Below are 21984 nucleotides of genomic sequence, written 5' to 3'. Positions count from 1 at the left end.
TGCCTAAGCACCAAGACTGTTTATTGGTAACTTTAATTGTATTCCCCAGGAATCTCAAGATCCTTAAGGCTGGCAGGTTATCGTAGGCCTTCAATTCCAGTACATGGGTGGTTGAGCTCAGACTGTGAATTTGAGGGTCACCAGGGAAACGTAACAGAACCCTTAAAGAAAACTTTGTACCTGAGGCTAATTATCCTTTCTTGAGAGATGTACTAAACGCCTTCTATAGTCTCACTGACCCCATCTTAGTAAGAATGTCTCAGTACACTCATGTTCAAGTAGAGACTTAAGCTCTACATTCTACTACTCATGTCCTATTAATGTTCTATTCTGCTTCTCAAATGTTCCCTCCGTTCCATCTTCACTGTTACAGCTTCAGCCCAGCCACTTGTAATCTTTTGTATTGGGGGACTCCGTGACCAATGACGTCCCAAGAAACTTTAAAGACATCCTGTTTTTTTTCTCATTTTTGAATTGTACCTACCTTCTCCTCCCACAATATTCCCGGCACAGTGTTTTGCATGTTTGTGAAGTGAAGAATACAGAGAGACCCTGTGCAGTGTGACTGCATGACAATCTATTATTCCACCCTAAAACCTATGAGAGATGTAATTAATACCAACCGTTTATTTTGTGGTGGTAGGAAAAAAAACAGACTGCACTTTAGAAATAAAAGCCACTGTTGTTTTTATAAAACACAAGATTGTGCTGCTGTTGCTTGCTTGAGAAGGGAACTGTACATTACAGCTGCTGGGATAATTTCACAATGGACGGGACAGGGTACAGCTCAAAGCAGGACACAAACACAAGTCTCAATGGGAAACAAATGCAAACAAGTACACAGCTGCGGGGCTCCAGGGACATTTCCCCATCCATGCTGGACTTGAGAGGAATAAAAAGTTTAGAAAATAAAGTGAAACCCAGAGTAGTCACACATGCCCACCACATGGCTGCTAAGTGCAACATCATACACCAGTCAGGCTGGACTGTGTGCACAGAAAGTCAATTCATTTCTCCTTATTGCTATGACACCAGAGGACTCAGTGCACTCAGACACATTGTCTTTGCTTACACAATTCTTGGAGAGTTTCTCATTTCCCTTTTGAAGGAAGGAAACCACCTTCCTTACATTATTGTTTTGAGCCCATTCTTTCCATTCCCTTTCCTGGGCTATCATACAGCAGCCAGAGGTTCTAAGTCAGTAGGAGCAGAGTAAGGGGAGAGCACCAACCCAGCCTCTCTCGTGGCTCAGGGAGAAGGCAAGTCCTAGTAAGTGGGGAGAAAGAGAAAACCAGAGAATCCCCCTTTCCCAGCCTGCTTAGAAGGCCGAGTATTAGAGTGCCTCGCGCATCCCTGCCATGATCCCTGCCCAAGGAAGGCATAATGAACTACCATCTAAAGCCCAGTAAATTAAAAAACAAAACCAAACCTTTCCTCCTGACAGGAATTGGCTAGGTAAGAGGTGACTCTTCTATCCTGAAAGGGAAGAAATTCCATCCTCCTATGTGATGCCAGATGCCAGGTCTACAACACTCAGCAGCCTTGTAGACTTTCTATGGGCCAGCTAGGAAAACTGTGTCCCTGGCATCATTCATAGAATTCTGGTTAAAAAGAACCTGTTCGAAAGCATTGCTGCTCAGTCACAGAGGAGCTATGTTGCAGTTGAGAACTAGATTTTTAGAACAGTTTCATACTCTGTTCAACTTTAGTCAAAGTCCAAGGACAAGTTCCCAGTAACAGTAGCTCCAGGCCGATCCCAACAGGCTGGCAATAGCACCTCAACCAATCGGTCACACTGGACTGAATTCAAAGCAGCAGTCTCCTTCACTGCCTCTTCTCCAAACCCCTCCACAGAACGGAGAGGTGTTGAACCTGCCAGAAACCCTACTAGTTTTTTCAGTTAGACAGGCCTGCTGCTCTGACCTAGTGTAAGCTTGAGGACAGTGCAACCCAGGGCTAACACCACTGGGCATGAGAAACAGGATTTTGGTCTTCTGTAGTCAATGAGCTAAGCCTGACCTTGACAACTAACAGTGGGATCATTGCAGCCATGCAGAGAATTCATTATCACACAGGCAGACAGGCAGGCAGGCCAGCCAGCAAGCAAGCTGAGGGAAGAGGGAGAAGGAAAAGGAAGGCAGGGAAGGCGAGAAGAGGAAAGGGAAAGCTGAACAGTGGGGGTGGGGTGGAGGCATGGGAGGGAGTTGGGGGAGGAGAAAGAGCTGTCTAAGATGAGGCTGGAATCCTCCCAGAGCTCGGTACAATGCACCACTTAAACCAAATCCAAACAAGCTGAGGCTTGGCAACACTGTGTGTAATGTGTGCATACTGCCTTTAAATGAGAAGAACCCACATGGTCAGTAGTTAAGTCTCAAAGAATTATTTAAAATCACAGCAAGATCTGTCACCCAAGTCATTTTTCTCAGTCTTTTTTATGGAGACATGGTCTTGCTACATAGTGCACACTGGCCTGGAATTCACTGAGTAGCCCAGGTGGACCCTGAACTTGCAAATCTTCTGCTTCAGCCTTAGTGCTGAGATAACAGAATTACAGACATGGGCCATCGTGCCCAGCATTCTCTTGCTTTTATTTCATGAATGGCACATAAATACCAAAGGACCGAAACTGCTTTTCATTCTAGCTTAAAACCCAACTGGAGAGAGTGAGGCAAAGAAAAAAGGAGAAAACAAAATCTTGTTGCTGGGAGTTGTGACAGCCACCTGTTCCCTATGGGCATCTGCAAATGCTGGTGAATGATTGGACCCTCCTGGAGTAGTGCCCTTAATCCAAGCCCCCAAATGTACCCAAGTTGACAGCACACTGTCTGCGAAGAGCTCCCTCCCCAAAGGGTGATGGAACACGAAGTAGACTGTCTATGAAGGCGATGGACAGGGCAGATGGAGTGTTGGCATCACTCTGTTTAGGCACTTGTGTAAGGAATGTAGGCTCTCCAGTGAGCTGCCTCTTCCCAGAGCCCTCCGTTCTGTTCTCCGGCTGGGCCTGTGCCCATGGGGCACTCCATACTGTAGCCAGCAGAAAAGTACAGGAGGAACTACTGAACAGTCCTGGGCTTTTTCCATAAGGAATATTTGTGCTACCTGTTGGGAAGTTACTGAACAATGTAGCCAGCCATAACTGAATCTGGACTATTTGCATAGCAAATCTGGGTCTATACATGGGCTCTTGGGGAAAGGTTTTGACTCCATAGGCCAGGGTTCAGACCTTCCTTTCTCCAGCTGGCCTCTAAGCCTGGGCTAGATCTAAAATATCATGGCTTCATCGCCAGAGTAGGGCAATCCTAAGCTCAGGCTCCTCAGAAGGGGAACCTGTACATGGAGGTTCAAATTCCCCATCCCAAGCAATAATGCAGGAAGAAAAAAGAATGGTCAAGGAAAGAGGGGCCCTTGCTTCAACATCAGCAAGGACAAAGCTAGAACCTACTTCTTTTCCAGTCCTGCAAGACAGCTGAACCCCAGAACCTCAAGAGAGGGGTAGAAAAAGAAAAGCCCATGCCACCCACTCACATGCCCTAGTGGGAAACAAGAAAATTTCATTTGTGTAAACAGAAGCAAATGGGAGCAGCAAAATTCCCCAGCCTGTCCAGAGGACGTGCTAGAGTCTCCGTTAGTCAGGGATCAAAGGACAGTCCAGTCCAGAAAAGGGGAAGATGCACTTACAGGGAAGAGGGCAGGACAGCGCCATGGAGGGAGGCTGTCTCGAGAACAAGGTTTTGTCTGCACAGAGGAAGGACAGAGGCTGAGCCCCACCTTGAGGAGACAACTACCCCCTACTTAGCTAGGCCAGAGCACAAGTCAGTTCCACAGTTCCCTCTTACGGCTCCATGTTTCTGGGATGCAGACTCATCAGGTATGGGAGGGAATTTCCAGATTTTGGCAATAGACTCAAGTTATGGTATAAAAATAACATTTAGGTTTTTTGTTTTCTTATTTTAGCTCTTACGATCTTCTGCTGTAAGACACCCCAGTTAAGAAATATTAGAATGAGACTTTACCATCAGGGGTAAAAGAAGCCAAGAATGAGAAATACTATGACAGTAACTCTAGATCTGGCAGGGTGGTGCTGGGGCCAGGGAAAAGAGGAGGCTAAAGGGGAAAGGCCAAGGGCCAGTCATCTCAGCAGCTCGGAGACTTGTCACGTCTGAAAGTGCAAATGTCAATGGATTTTAACCATCTTGAGGTTGTGACCTTTTTTAAAAAGCTCAATGATTATGGAAGTCAATTCCTTCAAATGAAAATTAGCTGGCATTCTGGCTGGAGGCTCGCTGGCATTGGGCTATTTCTTCCCTCCCTCCCTACTTCCTCTCCCACCCACACCCCACCCCACAGAGAAAGGTACAAAAGGTTGCAGTTCTGCAGCATTACCGTTACGGGAAGGCACTGGTTACCCACCAGCAGGCGGAAGGAAGACAGGGTCATGTCACCTCAGAGCTAAGTGCCATAGTGCCTTAAGTGTTACGAGGGCTGGATGTCTGTCAGGGAAGAGGTGTATGGGGTAGAGAATGTGGAGAGGAATGATGGGAGGGGGTGGCAGCTGGGGAGGAGCAACCCAAACCATTAGCATTAAAAATCTTCCTACAAAGTGGATTCTGAACCCATGAAAACATCTAGTATTCTAAAATATTGATCTGAGTCTGTTTTCCTTTTTCTTCTTTAAACAAATCTAGACCTTTTCTGATTAAGGCTCCTAAAAATCCCTGCCCTCTTCCCACCCACTTTCTCATCTAGAACAGCAAGCCCAAACATACCAGCATTTGACCACAGGGCTGCAGAGCTGCCCCTAGCAAGCTGTTGAGCATGAGTCTTTAGCACTGTGAGTCACATGAGACAACTGTGTGTATGGTGGGCACTAGTGATGCCCCTTTTGGTCCAAGGGGGTCGGATATGACAAGATGGGGAGAGGGGTGGAGGACAATGAGGTTGCTATCAGTGATTTCTGGCTGGTAGTCTGTCTTGCTGGTCCTCTTCCCACCCTTATACCCCCTCTGTAGATAGAAACAAGGCCTCCTATACTCCTTCCGACCCCACCTCCCTCTGCCTTGCTTCCTCTGGATTTGGGTGGTACAGCTCCCAGGGCTTGGAAAGCTTTCTTCTATCCAGTGAGGTAACAGCGTTCTGCCTTCAAGCGAAGTACATGGTGCGTAGAGTATCCTGGTGAACCTGCACAGCTTTAGCCAGGGCCTGGGGGTCTCGCCCATTGCTTTGCCCCGATATGTGGCTCCCCTCTCCACTGAAAAGAAAACATATAAAAAAGTCTTTCCTGGTGAACTGAACTGCTGTTAATCTCTCGCCCATGCCTACAGTGCCAATTCAGATACCAAATTAAGAGAAAACACCAACTCAGGTTTAGATAGAGAAGCCAAGGGTCTCAAATTGGATAGCATACACTTCCTTCTATCAACAAAAAGTTCAAAGGGTTGGTACAAAAATGGAAGGAAAAAGCAAACAGGTAGCCTTTACCTGTCATGTTCCTTGTCCACCAGGTGGTATCGTGCCCGGAAAGCCACCAAGCGAGCATAGTAGGCAGGTGCTGGGATAGAGACAGAACGTGTGCATCGTACGTAAGTGTGGCACAGCTGGTATGTCAAGATCTGGAGTTCATCTGCTGTGAAACGGTTGTCATCCCAAAGGACATAATAATGGGATGGTCGGCTGGTACCCTAGGTAAAAAAGATGGTAAGTGGGCCCTGATTGGACAGAGTGGATGCCTGCTGACAAAAAATTTTTAAAAAGCAAACAATAACAACAAAAAACAAAAAAACACTTCTAATTAAGAATATGTTTAGGTTGCATGACCATACCCCACCACCCATAAGAGGAATAATACACAAAATCAAATATTATAAAGCAACCTACAATACACTTGGGGTTAGCTAACGGTCATTTTATATACTCAAATACAACAAACATATTCTAAATGCAGTAGGAATAACCAATTAATTCTTAACCCAATAAAGCCCCCAGGAGATGGCCCACCTACCTGGATGCCTGCATGGCTGCACAGATAGAAGTCAAACTCAAATGGGTGGGTGATGTTGGTGTCCACAGTGGTCCCTGCTGGGATGTTACCACTCTTCCCAATCTGGAGAGACAAACATAACCAATATCCCAAGACCTGCCTGGCCCTGACTGGCACCTTTACTGGATTCTACTCTTACTCTCCCAGAAATCAAGAACAAAGAGGTTTATTCTCCGAGGGAACTAAGTCTTGAAATAGTGGGCTTCTAAAGTCAAGTGTTTGAATCCTGGTTTCACCATTTACTAGTTGTGTGATTCTATCAAGCCATTTAACCTTTCTTAAGTTAAACGGAGAAATCAGCAGTACCTACTTTACAGAGCTGCTGTGAGGAGACTCCTTGAACAGTGAGTGTGTGGCACATAGGAGAAGTTCAATAAATGGTAGTTCCCTTTCCTTTCTCTGGGAGCTGGTCTATATAAGAGGTCTAGACCAGAGAGCAAGGAGAGGAAGTATGAGGGAAGGAGGAGGGAGGGAGGGAGGAGGGAAGGAGGAAGAAGGAGGGAGGGAGGAGGGAAGGAGAAGGGAGGGAGGGAGGAGGGAAGGAGAAGGGAGGGAGGAGGGAAAGAGGAATGGAGGAAGAGGGAGGGAGGAGGGAAGGAGAAGGAAGGGAGGAGTGAGAGAGGAGAGAAGGAGGAGGGAGGGAGGAGAAGTGGTGGAGGACAGGCCACAAAGCCAGGGGAAACAGCCAGGGAGGACACACAGGAAAAAACTAAATTCCCAGACTGTATTTCAAGGCTTCTCTCTCAAGGTACAGGGGACAGGAAGAGGGCATGGGTGGCCTCAGCTTCTTCACTCACCCGCTCATTCTTGTCAGCACAAAAGAGGCGGGTGTGATGGCGCTTCTGTACCACAATATATGTGATCCCAGGCTGGTAGTCTTTTTCCAGTTTGATGCATGCATCTCGGATGGCAAGCAGCTCATAGTGAAGAATCTAGGCACAGGGTGAAGAGGGAGAAAAAGGTACATGGCCCTTTCTTAATTCAAAGGCTTCACTGAACTAAAAACATCCCACTTGTATGTGGCTTTTTGCACATGACCTTTATAAGCTGATGCTCAACAATTAAAACTGATGAGTCCTGACAGTACATCTGAAAACCTTTGCTGGGAACCTTGGCTTCAGGAGACAGTACCTATCTACTCCTTGCAAAAAGAGACCTTACATTAAGACACAGAACTAGAAAGGTGTGGTAGCACACACCTTTAATCCCAATGCTCAGGAGAAAGGACAGGAAATCTTTGTTAAGTCAAGGTCAGCCTGGTCTACACAGTGAGTTCCAGGCTGGGCAGAGTGATGTAGTGAGACCATGTCTCAAAAGAAAGGAAAAGGACCACTAAATAGCCTCAGCACTACCTAGGAGCACTGAGAACTGAGTGCTGAAGCAAAAGTCCACAGATACTTGCTACCACGGCTTCTCAGTAGTGCTCTCTGGCTTTTCCCAGCGCCAACAACCTTGAAAAAGTAGTCCTCTGGCTTCAACAAGATAATGTAGCAGGTACCGGGAACCATACCTGGGGCAGCTGCCCCTCAGGGACTCCGTCACGGTAGAAGATGATGCGGGTGGGCTTGAAGCGGGTGGACTTGTAGAACTGGATGAGCAGCTCACGCACCATATAGGACAAGTCTTCAATGATCTCCTGCCGTGGGCGCTGCACACGCACGGTGGCACAGTATCGGCTGGGGTGTGCGTCCATGCTGCCTACCACCTAACAACAGACCCCAGAATGTCACCTTCCTTTGCTCTCAAGTAAGGGGTCTGAGGAGGGGTCTCTGAGTAAGAATGCCCTCCAACTGGATGAGTTCACTCACTGTGTTCCTAGAAAACCTAGACATCAGAGACGGGACCTATCTGGCTGCCATGCAAAAGGGATGATAGGAGTTAGGAGCCAATAAGCACCAGCTTCAATCTGTTCTGCCAGGCAAACAGAATTGAATTACTCTGTGATCAGAATGTTGCAGGCAAGCACCCATTCTCGGTCTATGGCCAGCAGGACATGAGCATCAAGAATGACCTGGAACTCCACAGCCACACTCACAGCTTCATTTTGTATCACTTTTTTTTCTTCATTTTTTTCCTGTCAAATTAAGTGCCCTAAGGGACTTTAAAAACTTAAGTGCTCTGAATATCATAGGGAGTGGAGAGACAGCTACTCCACCAGATGGTCAAAGTGAAGTAAAAGAAAGGCCAATCCTGCAATCAGATAATTCCCTTAAAAGAGGTTTCAAAGTCACCTCCTTACCACTATCAAAACTGGAGCAAAACCAAAAAATGAGCACACAGAAAGAACAACTGATGGACAGCTTCTGGCCACAGGCTATGCTCTCACGCAGTTAGGTTTACAGGGGTGCACGGAAGATCAGGGCTTAGGGACTTAGAGTTGAGAAGAATCACTCACTGCTGTGATAGAAGGCTTCTTCCCATCTCCAGCTGGGGGGTGTGTAACATCTGCTCCCAGGAAAATCACTGGCTGTTGAAAAACAGCAGAGCTGAACAAGGAGAGAAAACAAAAAGGTGAGGAATTGAGTGTTCTTTGTCTGGCACCATCTGGTGCCCATTCTAGTCTTCTGTCTCTTGTGTCTCTGTCACTCTGCCTGGAAAGTGTTCTTGTCTTTTCACCTCTCCCCAGGAGGTCCCCATGAAAGAGCAAGTAAGCATTCATACCGCTGGTGTGGGACTAGGATGTTGTTAATGCCACCGAGTTTGACATTGATCTTGAGGCAGAGGTTGGACAGAGTCTGAGGTGAGGTCTTGACCACATTCTTCACCTGCACACACTGTGTTGCCATTCCCAAGAGTGTATCTCCGACACGTTTCACTTCAGCTATGGGAAGAGAGAGGAAACTGAATAGTGCATTTGGCATTTTGCTAAAAGTCTACAATGTCACATGGTATAAAAAAATAACAGTGGTAAAACAGAGTTGTTAGAATGTGTATATAACACGGGGTAATAACCTAGTCAGGGGTGTATAATGATTGAACTAAAATCTGGGAAGGAGGAGTTGTTTCAGAGAGAGAGAGACAGAGAGAGAGAGAGAGAGACAGAGACAGAGACAGAGACAGAGACAGAGAGAGAGAAAGCACATGCATTCCACACAGAAGGGTAACATGCAAAAACATCCTGAGCTAGATAGGATAGTTCACACCTATAACCCTATAATGCCAGCAACTGAGAGATGAAGCAGGAAGAACAGGACATTAATGGCAGCTTGAGTTAAACTATTAAGAGTCCCAAAACAAAGAGCAAGCAACAGTCTACCTGAAAATAGTAAAGTACTTTTGAGAAATTAACTGAGACAGGCGGTTGAGGGGCTGGAATGGGGAAAGTAACATAGCTCGTGTGATCATGCATGAGTGCCTGGGTTCAGTCCCTTGCACACAGAAGGGCAGCTGAGTTGTCGACATGGAAACAAATGGGTTCAAGAGACGGCTAAGGAACCTGGCTATAGACTGTACATATGGGAAATGAGCTTTTATGGATGATTTTATTAATAATTTTTCAGTCTCATACAGAGTAATGGGTTGCATTATGGTATTTGCACCCATGCTCCTTGTTTATGGATTACTTCCAAGGCTTTAGTTCTCCTAAGGGAAACAGACCCTACACTCCTTTGAGTTTGAGAGCAGTAAGGGTATCACTAGGCAAACGGGCATGGTAGTTGGAAGCTTTTTTGTTTGTTTGTTTTTTGTTAAGTGCAAAATTTGTGAAATAGTGAAGTACAAGTAGTAATTAAAGGCACACTCTTCATGGGGTCACTAACAAAGTGAGACAGTTTGAGCAACTCCTAGGATGGGGAGCTGAAAAGCCCACAGCCAGGCTGGATCTGAACCTAGAAGAAAAACCCATATTTGCAGAACAAGCTAAAGAAGACAAGTCTGCAAAGGAGGGACGCTCAGCAGACGGAACTAGGAAGAAGCCAAGACAGTGTAGGATTATGAATACCAAAGGGAAAGAAGAAACAAATAATTAACAAAGCCAAATGCACCTGAGAGATCAGGTGAAATGAGAACAATAAATATTCACTTATTTAGTGATATTGAAAACCAAAAAGTCAGTGTGTAGAAATGAAAACTGTTTTAGCAATGCCCAATACAAAAATGACGTAAGATCAAGGAAGAGTTTGGTATGTTTTCAATGGAGCATATTTAAAAGGCTAAAGAAATCCTTTTAGCAGAGAAGTTAGTTGTAAATCTGTTCTTTGGAAATCAACATTCAGAAAAGTCAGACAAAATATCTTTTTGCACATGCTAACCAAAACTCAGGGGACTGGAACATCAGAAAAGGGGGAAATCCCAGTCATGAGCTATCTGCTGTAGATAACGGTGCCCATGTCCACTGGCTGATTCCAGGAGTATGGAGAGGGCTGAGATTCCAGCCTCTACAATAGCTGTGGACATCTACCAAGGAACAGCAAAGCAATAGGATGTTTGCTCCCTTTACAGATAGACTGCCAAATGAGAAACATGCAAAAATAAATAAATAAATAAAAATAGCATTAAAATAGTATCTTCAAGATGGACATGGTGATATATATAATATATACCACACACTCAGAAGGCTAAGGCAAGTGAATTGCCAAGGCAGGGGTCTCAAAAAACAAAACAAAACAAGGAAAAGAGGAAAAAAGAAAGAGCAGAGATGATGTATGTGATACAAATGTATATTCAACATAGAAAGTATAGAATGCCTATAAATCAGTAAGTAAAAGGCAGCTAAGTAAATAAAAATTGCCATGAATAAACAAACACTTTACAAAACATAAAAGACAGAAACATCTAGAGCTATTGAATACTGATGGTGGAGTAAAGTCTGATACACTTAAAACCCATTCCTAGACCTAGCTCTACACAAACAGGCACAAGGGCTCAAAGGATACACACGAACATTATTCATAACAGCTAGAAACTAGGAACAATCCAAATAATCTCAACTGTGGAATGAAACGAAGCATAAAGTACCTTATATTCACACAATGGAAACATAAGTAATTACAGCTATATATAATATGGAAAAAATCTTACAAATAGAATGTTAAATAAAAGAAACTAGACTCATTTAAGAAACACATACATTATAATTCCATTTGTATTAAGTCAAAAAATAGGCAAAATTAATCCAGTATTTGAGATGAGAACCACAGTCACCAAATGAGGGAGGGGTTATACTGAGGGACCCCAGGGACAGCAATGTTCTATACTAGGTACACTTGTTACAATGCCATGATACTTGTGGGGGAAAAAAATTAGGCTGAATACTTAAGATTTATTTATAGGGCTGGAGAGATAGCTGGGCAGTTAAAAGCACTGTTTCTAATATTTTTAGCTCCCCTTTTGTCTATTAGATTGATACTATTAGCTTTAAAAAAAAACTATAAATGTACATTTATTGCTATAAACCTTATAAGAATTTTTAAGTCTTTAATTTATTTTTTAACTTAAATTCTATTCATGGGTGTTTTGCCTACATGTATTTCTGTATACCACGTGCATGCCTGGCGCCCAGAGAAGCCAGGACGAGTTGCCAGATCTCCTAGAACTAGAGTAACAGATGGTTTTAAGCTGCCATGTGGGTGCTGGGAATCAAACTCAGATCCTCTGGAAGAGCAGTCTAATATAGAGAGAAAAAGGAGCTAAAAATATTAGAGAAAGAACATGCTGAATACCCAAGGTTTTCCAAAACCCCACAATGTCAACAGGACCTTGACATGAACACCACAGGGACAGTGTCATTTTTACTCACACCCCCCCCCCAGGAGGGAAGGTAAAAAAAACATCTTTTCCTTTCATCCAAGGGGGACATGAGTTGTAACCAACTTCCCTCTGTAAGGAATTATTAAAATTACTGTCATCAGTGAAAAATTCTACTTTAGCTGTGTGAATCAGAGAGCAGAGTTAGATCTACTTTATGCTCAAAATAAAATCAAGCAGCCAGGTAGTGGTACTGCGGGCCTTTAATCCCAGCAATCAGTAGGCAGAAGCAGGCAGATATCTGTAAGAGTTTGCCCTACAGAGTTCCAGACAACCAGGGCTACACAGAGAAACTGTTTCAAAACAAAAAACAAAAAGCCCCAAACAAACAAACAAAAAAAATCAATCAAGGCCACAATTGATCAAATTTTAAATAAACTAAAGGAATTCAAAAGAGTCACAGTGGAGCTAGAGAGAAGACCGAGGGGTTATAACAGCATCTGCTCTTTCAGAGTACCTAAGTTTGGCTGCAACACCCTTGCTGGGCAGCTTGCAACAGTCTGTAACTGCAGTTCCAGGAAACGTGGCACACTTCTGTACTCACATGCTCGTAACACATACACATACTTTAAAATAAAATACATCTTTAAAAAAAAAGAAGCCAGGCATGATGGCACATGGCTTCAATCTTAGCAGAGGCAGAGCCAGGAGGATCTTTGAATAAAAGGCCATAGTGAGACCCTGCCTCAAACAAACAACAACAAAAGGACATATTTCTCCTCTAGGGAAAAATGACCAAAATATAAAGTAAGCGTAACTTAAACTAGGTTTTGGGATGCAGAGAGAATGTTAGGGGGAAGAATGGCAAAAGGAGCGTTCGGACATCCAAGCCAAGGGGAAGCGATACGGGCAGAACACAGCCAGAGAGGAGAGCACAGACAGGACGAGCGGTCAAACCTTCCCTCTCTACCAAGGAATCTGCTAGATTGCCTGTTATATAATCCACTCGTGAAGCTCAGAGAGAGTGGCAGTTTGCCCACATTGGTTGACTGGTGGAAGGACTGAGGTTGGGTTCTGTTTCAGGACAAGCAATTCTATAGTAGGCTTATTAAGTGAACCACACAGGAAAGAGCTGAAAGGTTAAAAAGTAGGAGGCCTGAAAGCCCTTTCCTACTGAACGAGACCAGTGATGTTATGTTGCTTAAAAAAAAAAAAAAGTCGGGCCTGGGGAGATGGCTCAGTGGTTAAGAGCACCGACTACTTTTCTGGAGGTCCCGAGTTCAAATCCCAGCACCCACATGGTGACTCACAACCATCAGTAATGAGATCTGATGCTCTTCTGGTGTGTCTGAAGACAGCTACACTGTACTTACATACAGTAATAAATAAATGTTTAAAAAAAAAAGTCTGATTTATTAACCTATTCACCAAAGATCTGAGAGACTGGTGACGGCTCTGGAGGGTGTATGGCAGAAGGTGCTTTCACAAAGCCTGACGACTCAGTCCTATCCCCAGAACTCATTCATCAAATAAAACAACCTATTCCTCAAGTTATACTACCGCACAACTGCATGTGTACGCACACACACACACACACACACAGAGACTGAGTAAGTGAGTAAACAAATAAATAAATAAATGTTTTAAAAGTTCCTTGAGAAGAAAGATTAGAAGAGATAATCAAGGCACCTGCAGAGGGGAGAGAGGACAAACAGGCGCTGCCGAGACTTCTAGGACTGGTTTCAGATTATAGTGCCATATCATAGTAATGGGCGGTGGCCAAGGCAACCAGAATGAGTGAAAGACAGACAGACAGACAGACAGACAGACGACAGACAGAAAGGGACAGAAAATCTTAAACTACCAAGCATCCCTGGTAATGAGAAACATAAAGTGAGAGGAGAATGTGTCTGGAAGTCAAAGGAAGGAGGGACAGAAGCAGGCCCGCAGCCTGAGTGGTGGAGGAGAAAAGTAGACAAGATGGAGGGAGACAGGCTAAGGCTAAGTGTGCATACAGAATATGAAAACAATGCTTTCAAAAGAAGAAAAACAATAGAAAAAAAATGCTTACAAACATTGCAAAATGGTTGCAATGGGCTTTAGAACAGTTCATCTGCAGATGCTCAGAGGCACCAGGACTGGCTGGGAACAAAAGCCGAGCAGGGAAGCAAAGGACCAGAATGGTCGGAGGCAGGAGGAGAAGGGAGGACAACTGAGGAAGAGACTTTCAGAGCCATTCATAAAATAAAAACAAGGAAATGGGGAAATGTCAAAAAAAAAAAGTCCACGCTTCTCAGCAGAATCACCTCAGCTGGAGCTCATAATGTCCTAATAAATAACACAGTCCCAAATGACAGCCATCTGGCCTGATCCTTCTCTGTATCCAGCTACCTCAGCCTTCCAGGAAGATGCTGTCATGTGGCATCCTGGGAAATGTGATGGCGTGTGGACAGGTAAGCAAAGTGGAACAACTCAATGGTTCACACAGAATATTTCTCTGATTTAAGAACATAAACAACAAACAAACAAACCACTGACATTAATGGCCATCTCTGGGGAAAGCCAGATCTCCCTACTGACTCCATCCTAGAGGTCCTGAGAGGGCTACTGTGAAATGAATCCTATTGTTATTATCACTGTCCCAGGGGAACTGTACCATACACTGGCGTCTTCCCGGGCAGGATGACGATAATGAGCTGCAGTCCTGAGTAGGTGTTCTTGAGATGCCGGAACATGGGCTCCACGCTGTCTGCCCCCTGTGCGTATTTGCAGAAGCATGGCTGGCCCTGGATGGGCATCCCTGCATCCTTGGAAATCTTCCGAAGCTGGTCTGTGAAGTTCCTGTAACACAAACATGGTCATGGCAGGAGGTAAGAAACCCCAGTCCATCTGATGAACCTAATCTTGGGAGATTCTAACATGAGGGACCCAACCACAGCGGATGTAAAAAGTACATTTATAGTGCAGTTAAAACAAGGCGGTCTGTTCAACTAAAGAGAACGAACACCAAGGGAACTGAAGGTTCTAGTCCTGGGGCTTGCGGGAAATCTCAATGAATAGATAGCCTAGACACAACAAGCCCCCTGCCTAGGCTGAGACCTGTGGATGCCTGTACTTCATTACATGCCCAGAGGGAAAAAACAAGACAGATGTGTAAGTGTACAGATGAGGGTCAACCAGTGGTGAAAGCAGAGGTGCTCAAGGAAAAGTCCAACTCCTCCTTCCCCACTGGCTGGCTCACTAAGGAAAAGAGCCAATTATTAAGCACACCTCATTCCTCTGACTAGGTTTTATCCTGAGAAAAACAACAGAGTGGTAAAGAGGGATGTAATACAGAAAAAAAATAACGAAGCTACCGTAAGTATACAAAAATGTGTGACAAACAATTTAATTTGTAAAAGTCTTACTACTTGAAGCAAAAACAATCAACAGTAGAGTGTGGGCCTAGAGTGGACAGGTCATGGAGTCACGCTCAGCGCTAAATAAACTTAGTAATTGATAAAAGCAGTGATTTGCAAAAAGAACAGAAATGAGTGTTTCAAAAATATGTACCACATATCTATCAATGACAGTTCAGGAAGTATTTTTCACAGACTTAAAAATAGGTAAGGTAAAGCCGGACGTGGTGGCGCACGCCTTTAATCCCAACACTTGGGAGGCAGAGGCAGGCGAATTTCTGAGTTCGAGGCCAGCCTGGTTTACAGAGTGAGTTCTAGGATAGCCAGGATTAAACAGAGAAACCCCGTCTCAAAAAAACAAAAAAAAAATTGTTTGTATATTTAAGACAAAGTACCTCTGTATACCAGTCCTAGCTGTCCTGGACTGGACTCAAACTCATAGAAATCCTCCTGCCTCTGCTTCCTGCATGCTGGGATTAAAAGTGTGCCCCACCATGCCCAGCTTATTTTTTTTTAAATGAAGTAAATATGATAAAACTCTGGCTGTTGACTGTGCATGCAGACTCTATAATCTCTGTTGTTTCTGTTGTTGTTGTTGTTGTGCTGGCTAACTTTTCATCAGCTTAACAAAAAGCTAGAGCCATTTAAAAGAAGGGACCTCAACTGAGAAACTGACACCTTAAGAGTCATCTGCAGAAAACTATAAGGCATTTTCTCAATCAGTGATTGATGCAGAGGTCCCAGGCCAAGGGGGTGGTGCTACCCTCAGGCAGTATGATCCTCTGGTGCATAAGAAAGCAGGCTGAGCAAGCCAGGAAGTGCAAGCCAGGAAGCAGCACCCCCACCCCCAAGGTTAGGCTCCTGTCTTGAATTCCTGCCCTGACTTCCCTCAGTGATGACTGTAAGCAAAATAAACCCTTTCCTTCCCTAGTTGTTTGTGGTCATGGTGTTTTATCACAGCAAGAGAAACCCAAGACTATTATTTTGGTTTTAGAGACACTATATAGGCCTGGCTGGCCTGGAATTTGCTGTATGCCACCCCACATGGCCTCAAAGAGGAGGCAGTTTTGGCATTTTGAGTGCTGAGGTTACAGGTATGAGACATCATGGCAGTCTAACTATATTATTTTTAAAAAAATATTTGTTAAACAACAACAACAAAAAAAAAAACCTAATAAATAACATCCAAAAACTAGAACCTGCAGGTCTCAAGGCATGCATGCACTCATAAGCCCAACACTGAGAGACTGAGCCAAGGCCACCACGAGTTCAAGACTAGCCTGAGAGGTACAAGTTGACACTCCATCCCAAAAATACTGTGTCAACACTCTCACTCAAAAAAATTAAATAAAAACAAACAGAGAAATGAGTGAACTAATCCTCACTATAAGCTAACCATTGCTTCCTATAAATAAGTGATGGGGCTCTGATGGACTGCTGAAGATATTTCTTCCTTTACACTGCTTCATATTCAACTGTAGCTACCAAACATCAACCAAATTTTGTTTTACCAGATTTCATTAATAATGGGTCTTTACTTCAAGAAATGGGCATTCCTCTCTTCCCTCCACTACCACAGTATGAATAGAATACTGTGTCTGCTGCTAGGAACGAAAACATATTGAGATATCTAGAATGTGCAAGGCGGTACACTAACAGACACACCAACAGTGATAAAGACAGACAAAAAATTAATAGGATTGAATTCGTTTATCCATCATTGACAAACTTCTCCATGACTGCAGTCTCCATCTCTCCCAGTGTTCTCTGTGACAGGAGGCTTTCTCTATGATTTGAGTCCTGTGTCCTCCTCAATACTTAGTTAGGAGTGTTTGCTTCATTTACTTTCCAAGCTTTCTAAGTTCTATTTCTAATTTCTACTTTCTAGGCACAGTTCCCACAAAGTCTCCTCTACAGCCATGGCTGAAAACTCAGGAATCCTTATCTTTGATCCAGAACCATGCATTAAAATAGTTAACACTCATACACGAACCACTTTTTAAAAAATCCCCTATATGTATCAGCCACTAAGAAAAAAAAGGTGCCTGATGCATTGAACTCCAAACCTGAGAGAATAGGTTTATCAGTTCCTGGTAAACCCCAAAGGCCAAAGCTATAGATAATTCAAACAAAAACAAAGCCAGTACCAATACCAACAACGTCCCCCCAACCCCCAAGAACAGACAAAGTAGACCAGGGCAGGACAAAGAAGGAGGAAAAGATCAGCCCATTAATGAGGTGACTGCTGCTGGACAGAGCTGGGAGCCCCTCCAGGACTCTTAGGGACCGTCCACACAAGGCCAGATCAGATACAACAACAGCAGCCTTCATGACTCTTAGGGACCATACACACAAGTCCAGACCAGACACAACAACAGCCTAGACTGAATCTAAAGAATCCAGGAAAGGAGACCAAAGGACAGACAAGGAAACAAGGAATTACAGCTATGATGGTGGTGGCTAGCTGCATGCCTGTGTAAGAGAAGGGAGGGCTCGGGCCTTGAGGGCCTGGATTCAGCGGGTTGCTGCTAGAAGTGATTCTTATAAAGACATCAAAGGCACAAATCTCCATTACCTTTGCCAACACCAAACCCCTAACTTCCTCATTACAGAATACAATAAAGAATACAATAATGATCACAGCCACAGAACCCCCACTTAAAAAGACAGCAGAAACCGAACCATTATCTTTTATGTGTATGCACTTTTTGGTGTTTTAAGATAAATCAATAAAACTTTAAAAGCATAAAGACTACAGGAAAAGTGTCAAGTGACTTTTCTACTTATTTATTTGCCCACTCAGGCTGTTACTTCTTTAATCTGTTTCATTAAGCTACTTGGCAATACCTTTGCTTCCTTGCTGCCACCTACACCCAGGCTCTCGGTGATGATGAGTGGCCCAAGTTCATGTGCACCTACAGCATCAATCAGATCACTTGGATCTGACTTAACCATGCTGTTGACCACGGCTCAAAGGACCTGCTGATGGTGCTTTACAGAAACACTCTCTCACTCTCTCACTCTCTCTTTCTCTCTCTCTCTCTCTCTCTCTCAGATCTGATTTGATCTTAACTCTGAACCTTTCTTGATCTGTACACTTTGGACAAGTTATTTAACCTCTTTCAGCCTCAGTCCCTAAACTATTACCATATATGGTGGTTTGAGTGAGAATGGCCCCCACGGTTAGTAAAGCTATCTGGGAAGGAATAGAAGGGTAGCCTTGATGGACGAGGGGTGTCTCTGGAGGTGGGCTCTGAGGTTTCTGAAGACCACTACATTCTCAGTGTCATGCTTGTGGACCAGATGTGAGCTCGCAGCTACTGCTTCATGCCTGCCTACCTGCTGCCCCACTGTGGTCATGATGGTCATTGACTCACCATCTGGAACTCTAAAGCCCAATAAACCTTTTGTTTTATTAGTTGCCTTGGTTGTGGTGTTTCATCACAGCTATAGAAAAGCAACTAAAACACCATCTACTCACTATAAAAATGAAAGAAAGTACATTAGTCACTTACATGTACTGTTAGCATAAATACTAGTTATTACCACTGCTATTTATTACCAGTTATGACAATTAGAACAATAAAATGACTCAGGCCTACCTTAGGAGAGTCATACCCTAAAAATTCATCTCTGAAATACCTATGGCTCCTGAACTCATCTGACCACATACAGACAGAAAAGAACAGGCAGACACGTAAGTCAGAAACAACAACGTGAAAGAGTTAGAAGAGGAAAGGCAGATCACCGGTCAGTTCTGGCACCTAGAGGTTGCTCTGGGATCCTTCCCACTCACCCAACCCCAACCCCAACCCCTACCCTCTACCATCCTTACTTGAGCACCTCTTCTCGACACTGTTTCTGGGGTGCGAAGCAGGCGATGGCCCAGACTTTGATCTCAATCCCATTGTAGAACTGTTTCCCGCGCATGTCCCAGACACCTTGGTTGGGTGTAGCAATGGCCCGGTTCTAGGGATAGGCAGAGGGGGCGCCCAGGTGAGCCTCAGTAGAGCCATGTGAGGAGGGAACCAACGCCCCTGAGCTGTGCAGCCCAACTACCCCCATATACCCCAGAGACTTTGTCTGGCCCTGACCCTGCTCACCCGGCCGCCATACTGCAAGATGGGCGCCGGCAGCACACGTCCCGTCACCTCCGTCATGTCATCCTTCACTTTGATTCCAAATTCCTGGATGTAGGGATCCAGGTTGTAGCTGGCATTCTTCATCTGTAGGGTAAAAGAAGGAGATCTCATGAGACCAGCAGCTTGGCAATACTGCTCCTATTCTGGGTCCCAAGGAGAGAGCCCGGAAGAGAAAAGTAGCCCTTAAAAGGGTGTGGGAGAACTAGAAGATGAAGGGAGGGGAGGTGGAAATGGAGTTGTTATAAAGGAGAGAAAAAGAGAAAGAAGAAGCTAAAAGCCCAAGAAGCAAGACAGCCCTGCAAAGTCCCAGACAGTAAAACTAGACTTGGGTTTTTCTGAAGGAAGGCCTTACTAGACCGACCACTAAAGCATCTATGCTACTAAGGGCCCCAAAGGCTCAGTGAACAGCAACACGCATTGTTCAGCAGTCCTACTGACCAGGCGGCTGATCTCCTCCTGTCTGTCTGGGGCCGACCTAGCTGTAGCCTTTATCATGGTTGAAGTCTGGTTGTCAGTCAGCTTCTTAATGCACCGCTGCCCAGCCACAATGTTACAGACCTGAGGAAACGAGACAGACAAATAGTTATGGCCTGAATACAGCCCATGCCTCGACAGTATCTTAGCTATCGACTATGGGAAAAGAATTACAGAACCCTCTCGGTAAAAATACACTGTGACCAGAAGTTTGGAATCCAGGATGGATCTATGATCAGGTCTCATATGTTAAATGAGAATAATTACCATCCTATCGGGTGTCTAGAGATTAAATGCAGCACTTAAAGAACCGAAGAGCACAGTTCTGAAACACTGCGCTCAGTAAATTACAGCACACATTATTATTTAACAAGGACTAAGTACACGGATCTTCTGAATATTAAAATCCCAGTATACTATAAGCAAATCAGATCCCTATGGCAGCTCTCTAGTGGAAGAAGGAAGTTAGCTGCTCCATCTGCAACCAACTGAGAGGAACAGAGATGGCTAAAAATTCTTGAGCCCCAAGGTATCAAAGTACATGAATCACCATTTCCTTCTGTCTTTTGTGTGTTGGGGAGGACAGGCATACACGGCGGTATGTTCAGAGACTGAACTCAGGGCCTCGTGCATCCTAGGCAAGCAATCTACCAACTGAGCAGTACCTCTAGCCACAGACATCACTGTTTCTATTGGTTGGCAGTGTTCTCTGTTAGTATGATGAACATCCTGCTACTTGGCTCCTGTTCTGCGCTCAAGATGAAGATCAAAATAATGCCTAGTGACAACTAAGACCTTGGCTTCTAATCAGGACACAGGGACTGGAAAGCTTAAAACAGAGGGGAAAACCAATTGCTTTCAGAAGGCTTATGTTTGAAGTACAGCTTTGTAATTCTAAATGATGTTACTTTGGGCTAGTCTCTTTTGTTTTTCTGTTTGAGACAGGGTTTCTCTATGCAGCCCTGGCTGTCCTGGAACTCAGTCTGTAGACCAGGCTGATCTTGAACTCACAGAGATCCGCTGGGCTAGGCAGTTAACTGCCATGAGATTCAACTTCTTTCACCTCAGCTCCGATTAAAAACAAATAAAAATCCTGCCTGAGGATGTAGCTGCTTCTGCAGGGTCAGTCAGTCAGTTTGTCAGTCAGTCTGCCAGTCAGTCTGCATGCACTGCCTTTAGTTTCTAGCTCCATGGAGTCACAGTAAACCGTGGGAAGGACAGCCAGGCCAAGGCCACCTGCTTTTAAATCCCACATTTCAAAGGATTCACTGCACACCCAGAACTGTAGTGAAGCTTATGGGACCCCGTAGCTTAGCTGCTGAACAGCACTGCCAGAAAACTAAGAGGAATGCGGAGAAACCGGAAGTCTGCGCATTGCTGGTGGGAATACAAGCCCGGGAAGCTGCTGTGGAAAACGGCACTGTGACTCCTCGGTACTGTGATTCCTCGCTCCATCACATATACAATTACCATATGAGCCGGCAACTCTGGCTATGTACTCAAAAGGAGAGAACGGGGTTTGTGCAGCTTTGTTCCTAGCAGTGTTATTTTCATAATTGCTATTCATCAGCATTAGAAAATATGAGCCAAATGTGGTATACACATACAGACTGTATTACGCCTTAAAAAGGGAGAGAATCCTAACATACCACAACATGGGTAACCTTGAGGACATGATACTAAGTAAAATAAGCCAGTCAAAAAGGCTACGTACGTGGAGAACCTAGAGAAGCAGTCAGTTCCTAGGGGGAGGAAGTAGAGCAAAGAGCGCGTAGGCAGGAGGAGGTGGGAGGTCGGGTGTTCAAGGGTGTGTTTCACTTCCAGATGAGGAGTGGTGAGGGTCACACAGCAGTGTGAAGACACTTAATGTCACAGAACTCAACACTCAATGCTTACAGTGGTAACTTTCATGTTATACACAACTGACTACAAGGAAAAGATTAATGCAGGAATGAACTGACTTGACCATGATAGAGTCTAGTGATAGTCTCTCCGTGGCCTGAATAACTACAAGAAACTCAAAGACCTAGGTTGGCGGCACTGGCTGTTTTTAGTTCCTAGCTGAGAGGCTTCAAATACCCCATATTCTCTTACTTAAACATGGATTCCTAGGATAATGAAGGTAAAACCCACCTGACTAGAAAATGCAACCCTCGTTCACTGCCGACAGGACTGTAAAATGGGAGATGAGTCTGGGAGCACTTAGGACGTTACACAATTTTGTATAATGTCACTCTTACACATGTAA

At 44.5% G+C, this 21984-nt stretch overlaps 1 protein-coding gene across 4 annotated transcripts in view; it reads right to left on the bottom strand.

Annotated features, from left to right (window-relative positions):
* Window positions 1-662: 662 nt before the first annotated feature.
* LOC110292125 (protein argonaute-1) overlaps window positions 663-21984 on the bottom strand; it is a 33352-nt gene continuing 12030 nt past the window's right edge. For 2 of the 4 annotated variants that reach the window (XM_029475688.2, XM_085838951.1), the window contains 11 exons: window positions 19701-19820; window positions 19215-19346; window positions 18956-19089; window positions 14379-14563; window positions 8699-8858; window positions 8433-8523; window positions 7548-7742; window positions 6835-6969; window positions 5999-6100; window positions 5479-5678; window positions 663-5248 (listed from right to left, as the gene is read on the bottom strand). In XM_029475688.2, the coding sequence (XP_029331548.1) occupies window positions 5140-5248; window positions 5479-5678; window positions 5999-6100; window positions 6835-6969; window positions 7548-7742; window positions 8433-8523; window positions 8699-8858; window positions 14379-14563; window positions 18956-19089; window positions 19215-19346; window positions 19701-19820 (1563 nt within the window). In that variant the 3' untranslated portion in view covers window positions 663-5139. The remainder of the gene's footprint in view (window positions 5249-5478; window positions 5679-5998; window positions 6101-6834; window positions 6970-7547; window positions 7743-8432; window positions 8524-8698; window positions 8859-14378; window positions 14564-18955; window positions 19090-19214; window positions 19347-19700; window positions 19821-21984) is intronic. The other 2 variants (XM_021159240.3, XM_029475689.2) reach the window with 1 other exon arrangement.

Source organism: Mus caroli, unplaced genomic scaffold, assembly GCF_978045245.1.
Source record: "Mus caroli unplaced genomic scaffold, Mus_caroli_1 scaffold_6, whole genome shotgun sequence".
In the NCBI taxonomy this organism is placed as follows: Eukaryota; Metazoa; Chordata; class Mammalia; order Rodentia; family Muridae; genus Mus; species Mus caroli.
This window is presented reverse-complemented; position numbering and strand designations above follow the sequence as displayed.